Raw genomic sequence first — 16206 nt, 5'->3', positions numbered from 1 at the left:
AGGAAGTGCTTTGGGAGAAACAAAACTATGTTAATAAATGTGAAAATACAACGAAACAAGTCACTTTTATTATTTTTTTTAACCAAAAGAAAGACGACCTGGAAAGAGATTACATTTTTTTATTGAACAACAAATACCTTTTAAAATAAATACACGGATGTTTTTTCTTTTCCCTTCAGCTGCTCCCTTCAGTGTTCAGCACATCTGCCCTATGCCAAAGTAGTTTAACCTGGCAACATTTTTTTCTTTCACAGCAACCCTCCGCATGTGCTTCTTCACTACATCCATGAACATCCTCTGTGGTTTTCATTTTATCCTCCTGCCTGGCAGCTCCACATTCAACATCCGTTTACATAATTTCTGGTCCAATGAAAAAAAGATTTTATTTTATTTTATTTTATTTTATTTTATTTTATTTTATTTTATTTTATTTTATTTTATTTTATTTTATTTTATTTTATCTCCAGGGCAGCAGAAGGCGCGCGGTCACTGGCTAGGCAGACGCACCGTTTACAAGCGAAGAACGCGCTGAGCATTCTGGGTAGGGCACTTTGAAGCCAGCCATATTGCTTCAGACAGTCCTGACCCAAGGCAAGAGGGGAGATGAAGGGGATTCGGGGAATCAGTCAGCTATCGGTGAGGACTCGGGCAATGTGTCCTACGTGTCTGTGTGTCGGAATATTTGTACACCTAGGTGTAGGCTGTGTTTGTTAGACGGTGTCTAAATTCCGGGTCGTGTCCGGGCAGGCTTTGATGAGGAGCAGACGAGGAAGCAGTCAGCTAAGTCTTGTCATGAATGACTCCGAGCATAACCAGCAATAACCTGCTAGTTACATCACGAACACCGCGGATTTTAAGTCGTTGTACACCCAGCTTAATACTGTCTATTCGGTTAATTCAAGTAAGGCTTAGAGAAATCAAACTAGTTGACGTCTGAGAGACGAGAGCTATCTAGGTTCATGTTTATGAAGGACCTAGCCGTCGAGTTGCTTAACTTACATTTCCATTTTACTATCTAATTATATCTTCCTCTTTCTTATCTGCAATATTGTGCAATTATTGCAGTTTGGATTTTGCAGTAAACATCTACACTTATGTGTGTTTACTGAGTGAGAACCTTTGCAGCCTGAAATGGTAGATTGTAGCTAGTTTTAAAAAGATAAGTTCTTACTTTTTCACATTTGTCGTTAAAGGCTTGTAATGTTGTTGCCATCATTCTGATGGAACACACCAAGAACCGTATAGCGGTTGTTATTACACTTCAGAGTACATTACAATCCTACAAATCCTTGATACTTTCAAAGATAATTTGGAAAAATTGACCTGCAGATTTAAATCAGGTGATATGCTTAAACAAAATGCGGAACAGAGACTTAAGTGGGCCTTGTCATAAGATTATTTTTTCACCTGCATAATTCTAGCTTCATATTTAGTCACAGCATTCAGTTCTTTTAGTACAGGCTGCCCTACTAATGCCATTGATCCCATTATTTTAAAGTTTGTGCTCATATCAGCCAAAAGGCCAGCAAAACATTAGTTGTAATGTCCTGCCTTCCTGTATTCTTTGTGTTTTTTCCCCAGACAAGGTTTTATGCAGCCCAGGCTGCCCGTAAGGTGGAGGTCACTGGTTTTCATCCACAGGATGTTCAGGTCAGTGGTTGTTGACTTCTTTTTCTTCTCTGCAGAAACGCTTCTATGCGGCTGCCAGAAAAGACCAGTCCCTTGCTCAGCCCCTGGCTGGCCTCAGCCTCTCTCCCAGGGTTGGCCATTCCTACCAGGATGTCCACGTATGTCGGGCAGTGATGAGAATTGTAGTATATATTGGTTGTGTTTTAAGCTTTATCTGTTTGTTTCACCTTGCTGAATATAAAATGTTAAGTAATCTAACTAAATGCCCATATTATCTGAACTGTATAAATGAAAGCCAAGGAAACCAGTTAACTGAAACACTGCCTATAACTCAGGGTACTAAGAATGCTAATGGACATCTCTATATGTCTCCAGGTGACCAGGCTTCCCAGTGGGCTGGTTATCGCTTCACTGGAGAATTATTCTCCAGCCTCCAAAATTGGAGTCTTCATCAAGGCTGGGTGTCGCTATGAAACCCCTGAAAACCAGGGTGTCACCCACCTTCTCCGGCTGGCGTCCGGTCTGGTATGTAACTTAAAAAAAATCATCACATTTAGCTTGAAGTAAGCATTGTCATCATCAACCTTGGTCCTTTGGTGTTGTTGAAAGACAGAAATGAGTAAAGCTGCAGAAGCACCAGAATACAAACCAAATCTTTATTCAGTTTTAGGTAAAATATCTTATTTTGATTAGAAATATAACAGTGTTTACACATTAAAAAGCCTGCACAACTGTTAACAAATGGAGCTTAAGACCACTGCTTTTGTAATCGTGCGTAACATTGCTTCATTTCAGTTGACATGTTACTTAACTTTTCTACTTTTTCAGACAACCAAGGGAGCTTCAGCTTTCAAGATATGCCGTGGTATTGAGGCAGTGGGAGGCAGTCTTAGGTCAGTAACTAAAAGGTTTATCCTGTAAACAGTCATTTAATGCTGATTTTTTAGGTGTCTAATTGCATATCTGTTTATTTCTGTGCAGCGTGACTTCATCCAGAGAGAATATGACCTACACCGTTGACTGCTTAAGAGATGACGTGTGAGTCTCTGCATATCACCTGTGTGTATGATGTGTGTTGACATGATTGAGTAATAGTAATAATAATGTAATGAAAATGTTTGAAGTACTAGGAGATACTTAAAGAACTTTGTCTCTTTCTGTTTACACACTTTTCCATATTTTGGTGAAATGACTACATTCACTGGAACATATGAATGCTCTGAGATGTGATGTTGCAGGAGTGATAACTGTCTTTTCCCACTTGCTCTATTATTGGTTTCTAGTGACACAGTGATGGAGTATTTGATCAATGTGACAACAGCCCCCGAATTCCGTTCGTGGGAGGTGTCAGACCTCACCCCAAAAGTAAAGGTGGACAAGGCACAAGCTGCACAAAGCACCCAGATAGGTGGGCCCTTTGTTTCTCTTACAACAGTCAGTTTTTTGAAAGATTTTTAAGGGATCTGTTGTTTTAATATAGAACTACTTAATTTATATTCCCACCTGTGAGCCTGATTAATATTTTAAAAAGCTTCTTGGTTGTTCGATTAATCAATAATTAGCCTGCAGAGCCTAGATACCAAACTGTCATATAGGGACAGTAATGTTCTCTCTGTTTTTTCTTCACCATGAGCGCGCTGCAGCTAACAGTCACCCATCCATCTTTTTCAGGTGTGATTGAAGGTCTGCATGAAGCTGCCTACAAGAACGCCCTGTGTAACTCCTTGTACTGCCCAGACCACATGATCAACCACATCCACTCTGAGCATGTGAGTATATATTTTTATTTGTCTTTTATCAGTACAAAACATACAAACTAAAACAATTATGAATTATTGTAATGTTTCCATTTTTCCCCAGCTGCACCAGTTTGTCCAGAACAATTTCACCAGTGCAAGAATGGCCCTTGTTGGACTTGGTAAGTGTTAGGATTTAAAGTATTTTCCATATAAAGAAAGAAGTAGCCAGATTTCTGATAAACGATAACAATGCTTACCTTTCTACTAGGTGTTGACCACACTGTGCTGAAGCAAGTGGGAGAGCAGTTCCTCAACATCCGCAGTGGAGCCGGCACCACAGGGGCTAAGGCACAGTATCGTGGAGGTGAGGCGAGCTGGCTGAGAGGGGGAAGGAAAAGAAAAAATATAGGATTTAAGCAAATTTTGAATGAATGATACCTGAGAAATTGATAGACCTTGCAGACTTCCCTGTCTCATGACCTCGTGCCCATTTCCAGGTGAGATTCGCCTGCCCAGCACCAGCAGTCTGGTCCATTCAGCCGTGGTGAGCCAGTCAGCAGCAGCAGGCACCAGCGAAGCTCTGGCCTTCAGTGTGCTGCAGCATTTACTGGGAGCTGGGCCGCACGTCAAGAGAGGAGCAGGCGTCGCCAGTAAACTGGTCCAGGGTGTTTCCAAGGCAACAGCAGACCCCTTTGATGTGAGTGCCTTTCAGTTTTGTAAGATAAATTGTAAATAAGCCATACGCCTACAGAGCAGTGTGTCTGCACATTAACCACAAAAACACAATCCAGCTTTATTCTAATTCAGTCTTTGTCTCCCACACCAGGTCACTGCTTTCAATACAAGCTACTCTGACTCTGGTCTGTTTGGGATCTACACCATCTCTCAGGCTGCAGCTGCTGGTGATGTGAGTATGCCCCGTAGTCTTGAAAATATATATTTTTTCTTTTCCCCCAAATGAAACTGCTATTGAGAGCACTGTTTCACTCTTCTCTGCAGGTGATCAAGGCTGCTCTTGCCCAGGTGAAGGCTGTTGCTGACGGTGGAGTCACAGCTGCTGACCTCACTCGAGCAAAGTGAGTTAGACAGACAGAAACGGGATGAGAGAGACCCGACAGAATGTACCTCTGACAGAAAATGTACATTTTCTGCTATTTGGCTATAGAAACGCTGGGGGGGAGGGGCGTGTACTTAGCGTTTATTTTAAAGATTTTTGAATTTTCAGGTTTAGGTTAATGAAAGAAAAATCTAGTGACAAATAATGCTGATAGATTCATCGGTATATAGAGTAATTAAAATTATGAAAGAGGCCGCTGGCCTGTATAAAAGAAGGATGTTACATGCGCACTGGATTGTGTTATGTAATTTAAAAATCCTTTAAACACGCTGCAGTAGAGAGAAGCATATCATTTTTACTGGCATTGTATGATTTATCTGCCTTCAGGAAGTGAGTTCAGACTTCTCCCACAGCTTGTAATTTCTGTTTTTTTTTGTTCAGCTGCCACTTGTTGCCTTTTTTGTGGCGCCATTGTTGATACAGAGCCAGCAGATGTTTTGGACATTAATCTCAGTTATGAATTTGGCTTCCAAGTGTTCACTACCAAATGCATCCTTTCATTTGCAGTGGTTTGCATTTTCAACCCTCCCTAAAAGCTCAAACCCACCTGATGTTTAGAGTCTTTAAGGAACAGTCTGTCTTGGGTCTATTTGATGAGTCTGTGGAACGGTTCTGGTGGCCTGCAGTTACTTTTAATTTGATTCGGGGTGTGTCACAGTCTGCTTTTGGTAGCACGTAATAGCTGACTGATGGCTTCACCTCTCTGTCACTGGCCCCACTGAAGAATGCAGGTCCACTGCCACTTGGGCCTTTCTTCACACCTGTCTGCAGCTGCAGTCGTCCCCTTGTGGAGGCTGGCCAGCTGGACGCAGCAGCTGCTCTTGCCAGACTGGTTTCATGTTCAAAACACCCCCTAACTAGGACCTGACTCACTACTGGATGAAGCTCTGCCCTCCACCACCTCCATATTTCTTTTTTCTTTTTTACTCATTCCTGTATTTTTTTTGAATAACATTTGCAGATAAATAAGATTCCTTATTAAAAACTTGTAAACAATTTTAAACTATGCTAACTGCATAATGTTTAATACATTCCCCTCCTCGTTTCTTTCTGCAGGGCTCAACTTAAGTGCCACTACCTGATGTCTCTGGAAACCTCAGAGGGTTTGCTGGAAGCCATGGGCAGTCAGGCTCTGACTGATGCATCCTACCAATCCCCTGAAGAAATCTCCAAAAAAATTGACAACATTTCCTTGACTGATGTTGCTAATGTAAGACTTTGTTTTTTCTTTTTTTGTCTGTTCTTTGTCATAGTGTAAAAGTGGCGTGTAAACTTAGCTCTTCTTCTTTATTTCAGGCTGCCAAAACATTCGTATCTGGAAAGAAGACCATGGCATCCAGTGGCAATCTTGTAAAAACACCCTTCGTGGATGAGATCTAAATCCCACCCTCATCACCACACACTCAAGCGTGGTTGACAGCAAAGCAGAATTTCTTCTACATTTGAACAACAAAAAAAGGATTATTTTACAATGGTGTTCTCCTCAGACGTTTGTTGTAACAACACTGGGTATTTATAGGTGTTGAAACGGTATACTTTCAGGTGATGCTGCTCTGGCGCATTACACTCATGTGTCCATGTTAACTGTATAGCTGATGTAAAATAAGGAATAAATTCTATCTATCTATCTTGAATAAAAGTTTGAGTTGGTGGAAACTGATCAAATCAGACTTGAGTTTACTTGATCTGATAATAACCACTGTGTGGCTGCATGCTTTCGGGAATGGGGCTTTAGTCCCCACCGTGTGTGTCCAGGAAATTATTACCACCTACATAAATCTGCACGATGGAAAAAAAAGAAAAAAAAAAGCTGCGAGAGTTTACGGATTTTCTCGCGAGAGTGACGGGCGTGGAGACGGGAGGGTAGAGGTAGGCTGTCTAGATTTGAGTTTGTCTTCCTCTGAGATAGCAGCGTCATTTTGCGAGGAAAGAAGGCGTTCAGTGAGAAGTAAGAAATCTGGATGTGCGAGTGTGGGGGGTGAAGCTCCGGAAAGCCGCTTTAATGTGAGCATGGGCGGCGTTTTCCGCTTGTGGTCTTCCCGAGGTAGGAAACAGCTTCCATATGTGGGGAGAGAGATCGGACTGTTCATGCAAACTCAGACACCAAGTCCAGTGCATGCATAAAACAGTATTTTGTTCTTGAAATATAATCTCCACTCGTGTTTTCCCCACGAATATCACCGAGATGCGGTGGAGCGACCCGTGACCCCCTGCAGCGATACTCCCCTCCTGGGCCAGCAGGTCGGGTCAGTCAGTCCACTTTAGGAGGAACAACAAAGAGAAATCACCCCATGCATGGACATCAAACCACCGGAAATTAAATACAATGTGAAGAGAGGGCGTGGAAAAGGCACAGGCCAAATTCCACAGTGATGGGATACGACATGCGGGTTTAGGTCACTTCTTGATGCCCCGTCTCCCTCGGTCCCTCCTTTTGTGTTCACCGACATGGATAAACTCACGGTGATATCAGGATGTCTCTTTCTAGCTGCGGACATCTTCGCCATCGCCAGCGTTGCCAACCCGGACTGGATCAACATCGGAGAATCAGGCAGTAGGTTGCGCACACTCCAGCACTGTGTTTTGTTTTTTGTGCTTTGCATGTGGGGAAGTCGGGGTGACACAGGAAAAGGAATGGAGATGAAAAAGTTTACCTACTGTAGAAAAATAAGCAGACAGCAGAACAATTGTGGAAGATTGCACTCTTAATTCTGTCTTCTTATTTTAAAAAAAGCTGCTCAATAACAACCAGCTGCACACACTGTTGCACTATTTAGGTATGCAAGGCTTTCCTGTTTGTTTCAAGGGATAAAAGTCTTTGAGAAGCACATGGCCTGATGCCACAACCATCATGCTTTACTCTAGGAGGGCATCACCTAGTTTAACCTTGCATGATGGGTGCAGTTTTCGTCTCTTACGCTGGAGAATCTTTTTTTTCCTCCAGCTCTGAGTCCTTTAAATACCATCTGGCATGCTGTCAGCTGTTGTCACGCATGCAGTGCATCCCTGAACTTTGGAAGGTCAGGTTCTGGTCTGTTTTCTATTATTAAGATGAAAATAGTCCAATAATCTCATAGCATGAGATCACCAGACCTGACTTCTTCACCTTCTACCCTGGCAGCACCCTCAACTAAATCAGAATATTTCCAGAACATGCAAAAAGTGGCCCTTCTCCTGCACTATTCAGCACGTGAGAAAGAACAACAGGGAACTCAAGTGTCTTCCTTTTGCTGCCCCGCCATTAAGACTTGTTTCATGGACTACTGCTGAGATGGCTGTTCTTCCTCCAGGTTCTTCTGGCTCTACCGGGGAACCTAAAGCTCCACTATGGTGACCGCTCTTTGATAAGGACGTACTCACTCTTTTGGTCACTTTGGTCATCTGCTGTTTCACAGTTACTGAGGTCATGGTGTTTATGGAAACACAGTTTCTTTGATCTGTGTTTCACCAGCGTCACACTGTGGATGTCTACAGAGTTACTTGGACTATGGTGAAGTCCTGATAGATGTGTTTTACAAACTATGTCCAGTCCATTCAGTTTGCTGACAGTAGAGTCCTGCCACGGTTTTGACACATAAGGATAATTTAAAGCAGATAGTGTGTAGTTGGCCTGCGTTTGTGATAGGCTTGCAGCAAATGCACCAAACCCTTCCAAATGATAGATTAATGCTTTTGCAAAAATGCATACACTTGTAGTTACAGGTAACTAAATGTACACTGGAGGAGAAACATTTATATTTTAAACGATTATACAATTTAAGAGTTTGGTTTGCTCAGCTGTTTCTTTGTATAAAATTAGACGATTAGTGGTTATTGGTAAGCGCGCGCTACAGCTGAAGATGTAGTTTCAGCCTTCCTGGTTATCTGCTTATTGCAGTGAAGCAATAGACAGATGCAACATCCAAAGCTAAACATTGACTAAAACTGGCACAAACGACTGTGTGTGCACAGCTGCACGAGGCTCTTGTCAGCTCCATCAAAATGCTTCAGAGGAGCAGAGACAAGGATATAACAGCCGTACTGAGTGGTCATTACAGGATTGAATTTGTTCTTTAAAAAATAAATGGTTTCAGCTGCTCGTTAAGGATATAAGAAGCGGTTATTTTTGCACGATTGAATGAGAAACAGGTAAATGTTTCTTTTATAAAATGCCATAGTTGTAAACGAACTGAAGCTCAGAAAGAGCTCACATTGTGAAGCTTTTATCTCCCGTTCCTCAAAGTAACTAATAGTGTGAAATGGCTGTAGTAAAAGCCTTGTGTGCCTGTCTAATTAGCTGGATGGTAATTACCTGAAGGCAGGAAGTGCTGTGTGGGACTGAGGATGTTTGACTTTTAATTGGACCTCTTGGGAAAGTAATTTTTTCCACCCGGACAATTAAGTTCTACATGCTCAGTTCTGACATAATTCATTTTAGCCGTGTGTGCTCAGTGTAGTCATTTCTTCCTCAAACTGATAAATATATATCGTATTGTGTAAAAATCCTCATTTAGGTGATTCAGTTTGAAGTAATAAGTATTTTCCTTACTTCTTATCAATACAGGGACACCATATATTAAATTACTAGTGCAATCACTTTCAGAGAGATTGTCAAAGGTTTTCAAATATGTCAATGAGTGCAACTCGAGAGGATTCAACTGGTTTCAGCTGGTTTATTTTGGTTAATTCCAACAGAAAAGGAAGGCTGAGGTCAAATGTAATAGTTACACGTGAATTTCTGTCTATGTAGACAGTAACAGATATGTGATTTTCGATGATTTATCGCAGTTAATTGCTGTATTATCAGAAACAGACTGCATGTAATTGCCAACTTGGCCCCATTTAATTGCAGACTGATGGCAGACTGACTGTTTTATGAGAACATCTGTGGCAGGTTTTAGTGACAGTGTTGATGTGATTGATAGTCTTATTTTGCAGCAAAAAAGTAACCGTGAGAGTTAGAGAACCTTATCTTATTGGATAAAACTGATATGGACAAAGCATGTCACAGAACGGTAAAAGTCGGAATAATCTCGTATCATGGGATGTCTGGTGATTCCCATCTGTAGCCTACATGTATGACTGAACATTTGCGAACACGCCGAACACTTCAAGCACAATTGATGCCAAAACATTCAAAAAGTGCTCGAGACGGAAATCCTCAGCCACCACAGGGTCAAATGGCACATCAGGTGTTAAGTGCCTGAGTTTAGGTGCTTTTTATATGACCTCCACAGTTAGCCATCCTTTCAATTCTGTTCGCTTTTCAGGTGTTGATTTTCTTAGTTAGGTTATTGACTGCATACTTGCTGAAAATCTAGCTTCGTTTCCTTTAAGTAATGAAAGGTTACTTGTGAAGTTCTTTCTCCAGTTTCCTGTAGACAGCTGATTGCGTTTAGTGACCCAAACAAGCTGTAATCAGAATGTTGCATTTGTGTTCCCGGTCTGTTCGGATGAGCAGATGTTTGTCCCTCAGGGCAAAAGCTTTCAGAGTTTGGATGATTGTGTGAATGTATAGCCACAGCAGACTTGATTTTCGGATCATTAGGGCAGTTTCCAGGGAAATGGATCCACCATTTTGCACTTTCCTCCACCCTGTGGTAAGAACAGGATGTCCTGTGGAAATGGGGTCTAGGTCAGCCTGCGGGGGGATCTGACTCAGGCCTGATGTTTCCTTCAGCCGGCCGTTCTATCATCACCCCAACATTAGGATCTTTGTTTATATGCATGGCAAGTATTCAATTCTTTTTATGTGAAGCAACTTTTTGTGCTGTACTTGTCTCGTGGGTGGAGTGAGGATTAAAAACCACATGTGCATTTACAAATACTTAGCAGTTAAATCTAAATTGACAGCGGCTTGATTGCTGTAAGTACCAGATGTTTATTCAAATGCAGTTTATTGTATTTAATTCCTTGCCAAATTAAAAGATGTTTCAGTGCTTCACTGTTTTTTCCTTCTCTCTTTTTTATGCGGTTTGCTTATAATCACGTTAAGTGTGTTAATACTACACTCATTGGGTCAAAATTAGCTTGATTGCATTGCTAAATACTAAAAATGTATACAGCTTCTCTTCTAAAGATAATTCAGGGAAAGAAAGAAAACAGAGCGAGGCGAGTGAACAAATGATAGTGTGGGAGGATTTTATTTAGCTTTTTTTTTTTTCCACTCTCAGTGCGCGCACTGGTTTGCTTGGAGTCTTATCTTGTTGGCGTGGATGCAAAGTTGAGCAGATGCAGTCTCTGTTGGGCTTCAAGTGCAGACAGTAGCCCTCCTACCCTCATCCGTACGTACCCGATATCACAGCACCCACCAGGCCTCTGGGAGACAGGAGGCCATCAGAGGACTCGCGCCACTAATCTCTTCATTTCCGTTGCTCTCTCTGTGCATGATGCTTTGCCGTTTTGTGCCAGAACTCCTGACCTGTTTGATATCATACTGCTGCTGGTGTTCCACCGATCAACCAGTTTTTCATAACAGCAGGTTCCTCGGGCCCCTGTGGACTGTGGTGGGGAGGGGAGAAAGACTCCTGCAGGGTCATCATGTCAACACAGTGTCTTTCTACAACATTAAACACTACTCACAGTAGATGTGAAGCTTAAAGGGAAGAGTCTATCAGTCACATACTGACTATTTAGCCACACTAACTACATGCGGATTGTGTGTGTTTGTGGCATAGACTGTAAATAAAAGATGTCTCCTCCATTTCTTTACCCATCTGATCTAAATGAGAAAGTGTGGCCACTGCATGCTGCCCCCCACAAGGCATACACTGCTTTGTCGTACTTTTTGTCTCTAATGTGGGACAGAATGTAAAAAATGAACATAATGTTGCACTCAGTAAATTGTGAAACTAGTGATAAAAATCATAAACTCCTCAAGACGGTGTTTACTGAGGTCTTAGATCAAATGAGCATACAGTCTTTGAAAGCTGCCCCCTTCTGGTCATTAGAAATAGTGCAGGAATAAGGTCCTTCACCATCGGCTTAACTTTCTCAACCTGAAAGTTCATCTCTATTTAAAGTCTATGGTTTGTGTTACAGAAATAACCCACCCCACAGCTGTGATGTCATTTCTTTCCGATGTTACTGATTGGTCCATAAAAACAAAGCAATGTTATATATTTCCAGCTACAAAGGGGAAAGAAACACAAATACATAAGTCTGTTAAGTGAAATAACAAAAGCTGTTGTGGGAAAACTGGGCGTGTCTTGCTAGCAGAAACCAGACCTGGAGGTTTCAGAGAATAAGCACAAACAACAGTAGAGAAGTCTTTTTGTGTTTTTGAGGTTTTTACGGCCAAGTACAATAAAGTGAGTATTGTCTGCGTCTAGAAGTATAAAACTGTGGGTCATCCAGGCTTCTAGGTAAAAGTTTTAGTTTCATTAATTTCTTTCATCTTTCATAGATGAATATATCTGCACAATGGAAACATATATATAAAGTGATAAGTATTGGGGTCTAAATGACCTTTAATTTCAGTGGGAACCAAGACATAAAACGAGTCAAGGTTTATTAAAAAGATGCTGAATTTACCCCAGCATAAAGTTTTAAATAACTCAGTTTTGGCCCTAGAAGTTGTACTTCTACCACCATCTTTTCTGTGGTGGAAATGACCCTGATGGTATCCCATGTTGCCCACTGATAATATTTTTGGTAGTGGTCCTAGAACAGATCCCTGTGGAACTCCGTGACTTTTATGTGGATGGATCAGTGTAAATAAGTCTATGACAGCACAACTGTAAATAGTGTCATTAGTAAAATACTGTGATCAGTGTGCAGCACTAAAGTCTAACAGGCCAACAGATGAGAACGATGTCTAATAGCAGTGTAGTGATATACTGACTGAAACTCTCCAACGATCCGTTCTCATGCATTTCGTCACATTTCCTTTGCAGCAGGCTTTCTTACCTGTCTCACATCTCCTATTAGTAGAGAAGAGATCTTATGATTCATACTGTGCCAATGACAAGATTTATCCTGTATTTCAAAAGGGTTTTTTTTGGAGTACCTTTACCCGTCATCCTTTGGTGAAAATGTACAGAACCAGCACTGCTTTGATGAAAACCTGAATCGATATTCACCTTGATTCACCTGAAATAATCAATACCATGTTCTATAGAGACCATTGTGTATGCCACACAATGATGTTTGCTTATTGTTTGTCTCAGCGTGGTTTTTCTGCTTTGTTGATGGATGCAACATCACAAACCTCATTTTTCTTTTCCTCACCTACCTTCCTCTCCCCAGGCTCTTTGACTTTGGGTCTCGTCCGGCAGTGCCAGACCATCCATGGCCGAGATCGGACCTGCACCCCCCCACGGCTGCCGGGAGAATGGATCACCGTGCTCCTCTTCATCATCCTGGGCATCATCTCCCTTACAGTCACCTGCGGTCTTGTTGTGATGTCACACTGGCACCGAGAGGCCAGCAGATATGCCCGATGGATCGCCTTCACGGGGAGTACGTATCCACTGCCTAAACTAATCTTTTTCAGTTTCACCTGCGAGCGTGGCTCTGGGATGTGTTTACAGGCCTGTGGTTACTCAGCGGGGATTGTAAAAGGACTTTTTCTCTTTCTGCAAATGACTGGCTTAGGTGCTCCAGCTAAACTTGAACTTGCTGAGATTTGCAGTGCAGCTGTGTGCTAATGGATGTAGAGTACCAAACCAAAATTATATAATAAATTCAGAAAAAAGCTGTGAAATAAACTTCAGCTACCTCTGCATCAGAATTATTTTCACTGTGGGAAAGCTCTGGTAATCATGAAAAGATAAAAATATATATAAGGAGCTCTGTTTAATAGCTGCTAGTTTTTATTTTCGTAGAATAGAGACATAATTAGTGTGCATTAGAGAGTGTCATATTACTTTAAATGTTTAAAAGAAAAACATTCAAGTTAATAACAGCTGGTCAGTGTTTTGGTAAGTGCTATATAGTGCTTTTCTACTCTATTACAGCACTCAGAGCATTCACACGTTCATACAAGTGCATTTTTTTTTTTTTTAACGTCTAATGCTTTTAATCTAACATTCACACACTCACACTCTGATATCAGGGGCAATCTGATCAGCAGTTTGGCCAAGGATGCTTTAAAATGCATTCTGGAGGAGCCAGGAATTGAACCACTGACCTTCTGATTAGTAGGCGATGCACTCTACCTCCTAAGTAACACTTGAGACCCCAAGATTAACTCCATCACTGACTCCACCATCTCAACAGCCAGAACGGCCCACTGTGTAGGCTGCAGCTGTCTTCAAAGCGGCTTTGGTGAATCAAAACTGCAGTAAAATTGAGTTTGTATGCTGTCAATTTGGAACTGAATGGGGTCGAGTTGGCTTTTACATGCAATCAGTTTATGATCATAATCAACTGTGGAAATTGTTGCATACTTATAAATTCACCTTAACTACTTACATTCCAGCCAGCACCCACAGATTTGAAACTCCAGGAATTTCTCCACAATTAGTGACGTAACTGTTGCACGATGGGGATTTAACCATCCTGCAACGCAGGCTTTCAGCAATGTTGCTTTTCGGCAATTTTTTGCAAACATTGGGGTTGTTGGACACTCAAACGTTGTGCAACCAGCGGTTGATGCAACTTGGTCGCTTGCAAAAATATTTTTGGGGCTGCTGTCCTGTTTTTACTCTGGTATGACTGAGCGATTAGTTCTGCAGCAGAATCATTGGTGCTGATGCTTCTCTATCCTTGTATTTTCTCATTGCAGTGATCCTGTTCTGTATGGCTGCGTTTATTTTCCCAATTGGATTCTACATCAACGAGGTTGGAGGACAGCCATATAAGCTGCCCAACAACACAGTGGTGGGCTCCTCCTACGTACTCTTCATTCTGTCCATATTCTTCACCATAGTGGGACTGCTGTTTGCCGGGAAGGTGTGCCTGCCCGGCTGACAAACTCCCGTTCTCTTTTTAAACGCATAAAAAAAACGCTACCACTGGAAGCCAATGTCGTTAGAGTGAACTCTCCTGCGGCAGAGCTGGAAGTGTCGCCGAAAGCTGAGAAGTACTTGTCTTTCCCTCGCCGACGACTTGTCGCAACCGGAGCCAAAACCACTGCAGTCCATCTGTGCATGTGTTTGTTCAGAGGCCGAGCAGGTGCAGGGAGCTCTGAAACGGCCCTCCTTGTTTTCCTTCCTGAACAAGAAGCAGGGCAGTGAACAGAAAACAGATTATAAAATGGCAAAAGTGACATGTGAGCTTTCGAGGAATTTAAGGGGGCATTGTGAACGTCTGAGCTGTCATCCTAAAAATTCACGACAGGCGACGGAGAGCTGTTGTTCTTCTCATCTGAACCATCAGGGACGATTTGCACACTGATGTTATTTCGACATGTCAGGCCTGATAGCAGTCTGAGGCCCTGATATTGGCCAGCCAACCTCTGTATGATGTCTGTTCTTCCCCCAAGCACTGCTACAAAATAATATAAGCTGCATTACTTTTATTTATATGATAGATTTGGAAGTGTATGTTTTAAAAGGCCAGCTTCTCTGCCAGTGCTATGTCAAGTGGATCATATTGCCTTGAGGATGGTTTACTGCAATGGAATAAATATAAAGTTCATGATACAAGAAGTCATAAAAATGCTATTTCTGAGTGGAATGTAAAATGGGCTATTAGCAACAGCTGCCCAAAGTTTGTAATGCTTGAGTCTGTGAAATGTGTCCGCACTGAAGGAAGAGGAGCTGTTAAAAGATGTCAGAGTTTTAAGCTTTTAACATTGTGAATAATCAGTGAGGAAAAGGTCAAGCCTGTTGTGGTTCTCTGTTAGTTTTACTAATCTTATTGATGTAGTAAACTGATTTTTCACCTTTTTTTTTTTTAAAAGAATATTTTATGGATTAAACAGTGCAAAGAATGATAGTCATTGACTTGTTTTATTCATCTGTAATGCTGATGCCTGTGTGTGTGTCTGTGCCATTTTTTTTTCCAAATCACTGATGTTTGTAATTGTGCATGGAAGGTGTCATCTCATTAAAATTATGACAAGGGAATACCCATTCCCTCTTTTTTCATGCTTTTTCTCAAAATAATGCTGTGTGCATCTATGATGTTTGAACCACACACACAGTGTCTGCAGTAAGAGCAGTCAAGGTCACACTTAAAGTTGTAGTGTGTGTTTATACAATTGTCCTCAATGTCAACCATTACCATACGTACTCTCATTAAACAGCTGATTAAGCTAGCCAATCATGTGGGAGCAATTCTGTGCACTTGGACATATAGGTGTCGTTCAGGCAGACTGCTTCAACACTAACTCACAAATAACCACTCATTACAGTCAAGATATGAAGAACAGCTCAATTCAGTTCTGTTCTAATTCACAGTAATAGTCCCCTCAATGTATATTTATTGTAAGATAAAGACCCAAAAATATTAGAGAGAAACCCCCAACAATCACAGGACTCCCTTTGAGCAACTCAGTGACAGTGGGAAGGTAAAACTCCACGGCAGGAAGAAACCTCCGGGGGAACCAAGCTCAGGGAGGGGCAGCGATCTGCCGCGACCGTTGGGGGGTGACAGAAGACAGCCAGAGTTCAATAATTGCTCATGATTAAATACAAAGTGGTGTAAAAAGACACAAAATAAAAAGAAGTGAGTGAAGAAGAAATGCTAAGTGCATTACGCTGAGCACCCCTCAGCAGCCAAGGCCTATTGCTGCATAACTAACAGAGGATTCAGGTTCACCTGATCCAGGCCTAACAATCAACATCATCAAAAAAA

General features: G+C 41.7%; 2 protein-coding genes across 3 annotated transcripts; both read left to right on the top strand.

The window, feature by feature from the left end:
- The first annotated feature begins 505 nt into the window (after positions 1-505).
- uqcrc2b (ubiquinol-cytochrome c reductase core protein 2b) lies at positions 506-6150 on the top strand. Of its 2 annotated transcripts, none has more exons than XM_085170586.1 (14): positions 506-636; positions 1582-1650; positions 2005-2154; positions 2458-2522; positions 2611-2667; positions 2913-3037; positions 3301-3398; positions 3490-3547; positions 3637-3732; positions 3866-4065; positions 4195-4275; positions 4368-4444; positions 5542-5695; positions 5782-6150. In XM_085170586.1, the coding sequence occupies exons 1-14, from the start codon at positions 604-606 to the stop codon at positions 5863-5865; spliced, it is 1347 nt and encodes a 448-aa protein (XP_085026712.1). In that variant the 5' UTR covers positions 506-603; the 3' UTR covers positions 5866-6150. The 2 variants fall into 2 exon arrangements, with proteins under 2 accessions (XP_085026712.1, XP_085026711.1); XM_085170585.1 differs by lacking the exon at positions 1582-1650 and adding an exon at positions 1686-1787 and having other exon boundaries at positions 529-636.
- A 116-nt stretch (positions 6151-6266) lies between these two features.
- On the top strand, positions 6267-15409 carry LOC146512985 (uncharacterized protein C16orf52 homolog B-like). The gene is made up of 3 exons (XM_085170589.1): positions 6267-7039; positions 12712-12924; positions 14192-15409. Exons 1-3 carry the CDS (start codon positions 6934-6936, stop codon positions 14374-14376), a joined length of 504 nt encoding a protein of 167 aa, XP_085026715.1. The 5' UTR covers positions 6267-6933; the 3' UTR covers positions 14377-15409.
- Positions 15410-16206: the final 797 nt, after the last annotated feature.

The sequence above is a fragment of the Neolamprologus multifasciatus genome, chromosome 8 (assembly GCF_963576455.1).
Source record: "Neolamprologus multifasciatus chromosome 8, fNeoMul1.2, whole genome shotgun sequence".
Lineage (NCBI taxonomy): Eukaryota > Metazoa > Chordata > Actinopteri > Cichliformes > Cichlidae > Neolamprologus > Neolamprologus multifasciatus.
Note: the sequence above shows the minus strand (reverse complement) of the source record. Positions and strands in the feature narration are given on the sequence as shown.

What these genes read in the sequence shown, in the direction of transcription:
- uqcrc2b (XM_085170585.1), top strand. Translation starts at nt 604, where the DNA reads ATGAAGGGGATTCGGGGAATCAGTCAGCTATCG. An exon ending in GGGGAATCAGTCAGCTATCG is followed by an intron (nt 637 to 1,685) that starts GTGAGGACTCGG and finishes TCTTCTCTGCAG; the next exon opens with AAACGCTTCTATGCGGCTGC. An exon ending in TAAGGCACAGTATCGTGGAG is followed by an intron (nt 3,733 to 3,865) that starts GTGAGGCGAGCT and finishes GCCCATTTCCAG; the next exon opens with GTGAGATTCGCCTGCCCAGC.
- LOC146512985 (XM_085170589.1), top strand. Translation starts at nt 6,934, where the DNA reads ATGGATAAACTCACGGTGATATCAGGATGTCTCTTTCTAGCTGCGGAC. An exon ending in CAACATCGGAGAATCAGGCA is followed by an intron (nt 7,040 to 12,711) that starts GTAGGTTGCGCA and finishes TCCTCTCCCCAG; the next exon opens with GCTCTTTGACTTTGGGTCTC. An exon ending in ATGGATCGCCTTCACGGGGA is followed by an intron (nt 12,925 to 14,191) that starts GTACGTATCCAC and finishes TTCTCATTGCAG; the next exon opens with TGATCCTGTTCTGTATGGCT.